Below are 6,250 nucleotides of genomic sequence, written 5' to 3' on the forward strand. Positions count from 1 at the left end.
ATTTACGTATAAAAATACACATTACTTTTTTTCGTCTACTCACCAATAGAAACGCCAATACGACCCTCCGCCAGTCCATGGCTAAAATAAAAGAGAAAGTTCTTATTAATATCTGGGTCGAACTCCCATGGGTACGTTCGACCGGCTACAACAACGTTTTTCGCGTTAAAACACTCGAGAAAAATCCGTCTCTCGATACATCCACTCGACACACCATCGATCCGAAAAAAATCATCTCTGACACCATATCTTTGCTCCGTCCGTCGTCACTGAACCATCCTGGTACCACCTCTGTCCTCGCTCCCAAACCGTTCTCCATTCATGGAACCGTTCACTACCGAAGCGTTCGAACTGGAGAACGAATCGATCTGTTCGCGTCTCGACGATCAGAATTTCATGATCCAGAAGGGCTGGATCGTTAAATTATGAACGTTTTCGTGCCAGTTAGTAAATCCGTATCGAGAAAGCGATGACGGGACCAGTTGTTTCGCGAACATAACGACGGAACACGTTCACTTTTTCGTGCTGGAGGCGAGCCACGGAACTGTAACGACCACGCTACTGGACCGCTGCGCTACTTGACCCTTGCGCACCGCCGCCATTTTCACTGCACCCACACGGTTCGATGTTGTTTTGCATTCTTATAATTTTTTTTTTTTTATTGTTTCACGAGCCTTTGTAAAGGATCGTAGCGTCGCGAGGACACGAATCGCGTGGATTTACGAGGCTGGTCGATCGACATCCCGCGAGGTTCTGCCGCCGCCACCTTCTTTTCCACCTTTTCTCGCGGGCGACAGGGAGAGGACAGGACCGTGCCCAGGTACGGTTGCACTTGGGCGCCCAGGGCCGTCTTGTTAGGGCACCTTTCACTTTGATTTCGATCCGTGGATATGTGTTTTACGAGAATTTTCTGGTGGAATTTCACTATGTTGTGAAAGATCGTTGGTAAATGGGAGGTTTAATCAAAATATTCCTGGGATTTTTTATTTATTTTGAACCCACTGATCGATCGGTAATCATAAATATCTAGAAATTATGTTTTATGAAAGGTGTTGCGTTCCGTGAATTTAGTTTCTAGAAATTGTTTAAACTGTATGTTTCGAAATACTTAGACGATTCGAAGTGACGCCCGTTACGTCAGCAACGCGTAGGAATCGGAAGACGGATATAGTCATCGATATATGCGTTCGCGACCGTTACGACATCTCGAAATAGATTGATACGTTCGACAATTGTTTTGCATACAAAAATAGTAAGTACCTACTATTTTGGCGCTAATATCCTCCCTCCCCAATTTGCATAAATGTTCATCGTGTTACCCCTTTCAGTTTTCATATTATTCCTTCCACAACCTTTCAATTATCCTCTTCATTTACATTATTGGGGCAAATTGAACGATATGTTTGATTATCGGACTGTACATTCTATGGTAAATATTACACATACGTACAAGATAATACATACATAAGTGAAGTACTTCACTTGGGATCTAATAAAATTAATAACAGAGATAACAAATTGTTATTTAATTTTAATTTTTAAGTATTAATTACGGTTGATTTCAGGTAGACAAAAATCACAAAGAAAGAACTGAACGTTTGAATGAAGTTTTACTTCCTATCGCAAATTTTAAAGTACAGTAAATAGAACTCCATTTATCTAGACTTCATTTATCTGAACTCTATTTAAGTAATGTCTCGATGAGTGCAACATACTCACTTCGGAGCATTCGTAGCAAGGAAGAAAGATTTCCAACCCATCATAAATTTATTATTTTACCCAAAGTCGAGACTCTGCTTGGCTTCTGTTTACTCTGTTCTAATTGGTTCCACGGGGGACTCCCCCAGTGGTGAGAATAACGTATCACGAGACTACCGATGATCGTCTCCGCCCCCTTTCGATCTCCACCGATTTCTCGATCTTGCGTGGGCGCAGAGGATCCTTGGCTCGCGTATTTGGTCTTGGCCACCTACGACGAGGATGAACAAACCCGAGCCTTGTACCCATTTTCGCTGCTCGCTGTTCCGTTGCATAACGAACGGCTACGTTAAACAACGATCTATCATGCCACGGATCGACCATTCAGCCGTTTTCCCTGCGTGTTTGTCCCTCCAGTCGAGAAAGGAAACGGTTCGCTTCGACCGTGCTCGTGCAGCTGACACTCGTTTCCCGCTCACCACATCGGGTTCTTTTCGTCAACGACTGTGTCCAGACAGAGTAATACACACGAGCACACCTTTATTGCACACAGTTGCATCACCAGATGTGTATGTATATATGCAGGGTCATTCCTAGCGGGGGTGCAAAAGGTGCCCCCACAGCTGGGCGGCCAAACTCAGGGGAAGCCGCAGATCGTTTATTATATGTAAAACTTGGAAGAATTTGATATGCAGGGTTTACTTATATATAAATAATAAAATATATAATTTTGTTATGTCCATAAAGAGGGCAAATAGTGCTATATCCTCATTTTTTTCAAATTTTTAAATAGTTCCCCGGTATAAAAACAGTATTTATTTAAAACAATTGCAAAATAGACGGTTAAAAAATATTTTTTTTAACTGAAATAATTTTTATTTGATACTCTTATGTCTCCACTGTAAGTACCCGTAAAGCTCATATCTATCAGTATGTTAGTTCAATAGTTATGATTCATTGAAAAAAGTTTGACCTTAAATTTCAAACAGTTGTAAAATCAACAATTTGTAAAATTTTTAAAATCCATCGAGATACGTTTATATTCCACTAAACACTACAATATATCCAAATTTGAACAAAATCCAAAATGGCGCTCCAAAAAGTGTCCGATTTCGCGTGGAATGACGTGTTAACAATTGTCTAAAATATTTCTTTTTTTTGAACGGAAATAAATTCCTTCGATCGAAAACAATAGCCGTTCGTAAAAAAGAACAGCGATCGTTGAGAAACGTGCGCGCGTGCGTGCTCGCTTTCGACGACCTTGGTCTCACTGGAGAACCATTTAAAACGCAAACGCGCGTAAGCGCCGATGACGTAACTCCTGCGGGCGCGAATTTTTCTCTTTATTCAGATCGTTGTTTCCCGTGATCGATCCCTCGACGGTGTGTCGTTCGCCAGGAACTCGGTCGGCCAGGCGCCTTCGCGCCCTTGAACGTCCGCCAACGTGATCGTCGCGAGTCTTTCCCCCGCAGGAAAGTATTGCGCCATCTTGGTGTCGCGCAGTGGTCCAGAACGCCGATTTAGGAGTTCAGAAGCTTAATTTGGGTGTAACAATGGGAATATCAAAAGCCAACTTGGTAAACATATATTTAATGTCTACATTTATTAAAAAAATTAACAAGTAATGTTTGGTAATAATAATTTTTGTATAAACAAAATAAAAAAAAATTTTGTTGAGTTATCATTGTCAATTACAAGTTGTCGTATGTCATTCTCGAAAATTAATAGACTTCTTTCAAAATTTTTTTTCTGGATAACGAAATTGCGAATATTAAACAATTAGAGAAGGCTAGTAATTTATGGAAGAAATCAGTAATTGTTTGAGTTGGGGACAATTTTTTATAAATTTGTATGAACATGTTCAACATAGCTTGAAAATTTGAAATTATGTTGACAAAAAAAGTTAATTTGCAAACTATTGATGCCGGCTATTGCCGGACTTGATTTCTGATTTAATTGTTACTTTAACTCTAATTTATTGAATTACGATTAGTTCCAAGTGCACCATTTTGCGCCTAAAAAACTTATTGTTACCAAACATTGCTTATTAAGTTTTTATTTTTTTAATAAATGTGAACATTAAATACATGCTTGCCAAGTTCGCTTTTGATATTCAAATTTTTACCCATCAAAACCCATAGAGAGACGTTTTACAAGATCTTTTTTTCGCAGTTTTATTGGATGATACAATCGACAGAGTTTTCTAGACTGGACTCAGAAATTAATCGATTTATCGAGTCGAGTGGATGTATTGTCAGTCGAGAAGTATATGTATACAAGGTGGTCCACGCAATTGTTTCATGTCATAATAAGTAATCAAAAGTGATCAAAAGTGATCAACAGCGGTTTTAAATAAATTAATAAAAATCCAACTCTGGTTTAGGTATCTTACCTGTCACGATCCTCAGCGATCCAGCAAACATGTCCCCGAGCACAGCCTCTTCCGGCCACGAAAGATCCAACAAACAGGAAAAACTCTAAGAAAGAACCGTTTCGGTTCTTACGAAACCGAGCGAATCGAGCGTGAAAAACAAAAACAGAGTCGAACGCGAAAAACAGTCAAACGGATCACCGATATTACGCTATATCCAGTAGGGACAGAGACTCCGTCGTCAGGCTCTCACCGGTTCGATGATCTACCTCGTGGATCCCGCCCGTTCCATCATCAACACTTCCGGTAGCACAGGGATTTTATCGAGCTACGTCGAACACGCGTCCTCGCCGGCCACGAACTCCTCCTCGCGCGTCTCGACATCCCCAAATCTGGATCAGATCGATTTTACGCGTAGTCACGTTCCAACGCGATTAAACACGACGATACACAAGTTCAATCATTCCGAAAACGAATTCGATCAAAGTTACAGTATTCCAACTTCTCTGGGTAGATATTCCAATTGTGTAATTTTCTTGGCTCTAGAAGACTATAAGTATAGTGGAAGCAGGTTCCAGTTGATGTATTTTCAATGGATACCTGAATGGTGATCCTATGTCCTAAAGGAATACTCTATCCCAGAGTAGTCCTTTGTCCTAGAGTGATCATCTGTGCTAGAGTAATCCTCTATACTAGCAATGATCCTCTGTCCTAGAATGATCCTCTGTCCTAGAGTAATCCTCTGTCCTACAGCAATCCTCTCTGCAATCTCTGTGCTATCAGTGATTCTCTGCCCTGTCACTGATCCTCAACTGCAGACTGACCTTCAGTCCTAGAGCAATCGTCTATCCCAGTGTGATCCTCTATGCTATCAGTGATTCTCTGTCCTGTCACTGCTCCTGTGCTCCTGATCCTCTGCCCAAAGTGGCCTTCTATACTAAAGGATTCTCTGTCCTAGAGCAACCCCTAATCTTAGAGGGATCCTCTATCCCAAAGTGATCCTCTATCTTAGAAGGATCCTCTGTCCTATCATTGATCCTCTGCCCTAAGTGGCCTTCTATTCTAAAGGATCCTCTGTCCTAGAGTGACTCTTATCCTAGAGGGATCCTTTATCCCAAAATGATCCTCTATCCCAAAGTGACCAAGGAATTCACGTTTTCCCTCGAATCTTCTCTGTTGTATCGGTAATTTCGAGTGAACTGATGGCGATTCGAAGTTCCCTATGTCCCTAGACTGTTCCACGGTGAACCGTTCGATCTGGTCCCGAATTCTGTTCACGCGGCCCGTTTCCGGCACCGGGGGCCACACTCACACACCTGCCGGCGAACGGTTCGTCGCTCCGGGTCGAAGCAGTCGAGCATGGAGGAGAGGTCGCGAACGGTGGAATCGGGTTGTGGTCGACGCGAGGCTCGAGACTGCACTGGCTGCTGCCTTGCCCTCGTCCTGTGTTCCGCTCGCGGTTCCCCCCTCGTGTGTGTGTGTGTGTGTGTGTGCGTTGTACCGCTCGCGGGCCTGTCCAAGAGGAGGTGGGACGCTCAAAGAGAGGGAAAGCTGAGGATAGACAGAGAGAGGACGAGGCAGGTTTCCATTGGGAAGAAAAGGATGGATCGTCGATGCGATAAAGGTGGTAGAAGTCGTTTAGAATTTCGAGAAAATGGATCCTCCTGTAATGTCTTGGATCCTTTTAAAGGCTGTTACAGGAGAGGATTTCGATAGGAAGTGGATGGATGGGAGAGGATCTCACACCTGTGGAAGGGAGACAGGATATAGCATTGGAGAAACGTTTTGATAATAAAAAGGTGGGTGTTTAGGGGAGGGAAAGTGGAGGATTCTCGAGGTGTAGATCATTTTGTAGGGAATTGAGAAAATCTTTGCGAATCGATCGATGGAAGAGTATCACGAACGGTTGATAGTGATGGGCATTGGGATTCGATACATTTGACTGAAAATATTTATATTTCTTCTCTAGCAACCAATCATCATCTAAGATACATATTAATCTAATATACGGATCCGACATAAACGCGTTGATCGAAGAAGACGAGAGTTAACTGGTCATTTTTGTTTCTTTTCCAATTTTCTGGTGACTTTTCGTATTTATTTATGCAATAATTCTTTAATGTACACGTATCATAGCTATGATGACGCTATATTGGACGTGTTAAAGTTAATTCGAAATTA

The 6,250-nt window shown here is 42.0% G+C and overlaps 1 protein-coding gene across 1 annotated transcript in view; it reads right to left on the minus strand.

Moving 5' to 3' along the window:
• LOC107194202 overlaps positions 1-4,121 on the minus strand; it is a 69,348-nt gene extending 65,227 nt beyond the window's left edge. Inside the window, exons 1-2 of the mRNA XM_015583790.1 lie at positions 4,091-4,121; positions 44-81 (exon numbers count right to left, since the gene is read on the minus strand). Coding sequence (XP_015439276.1) covers positions 44-81; positions 4,091-4,121 — 69 coding nt within the window. The remainder of the gene's footprint in view (positions 1-43; positions 82-4,090) is intronic.
• Positions 4,122-6,250: the final 2,129 nt, after the last annotated feature.

This window comes from Dufourea novaeangliae, unplaced genomic scaffold (assembly GCF_001272555.1).
Source record: "Dufourea novaeangliae isolate 0120121106 unplaced genomic scaffold, ASM127255v1 scaffold21, whole genome shotgun sequence".
In the NCBI taxonomy this organism is placed as follows: Eukaryota; Metazoa; Arthropoda; class Insecta; order Hymenoptera; family Halictidae; genus Dufourea; species Dufourea novaeangliae.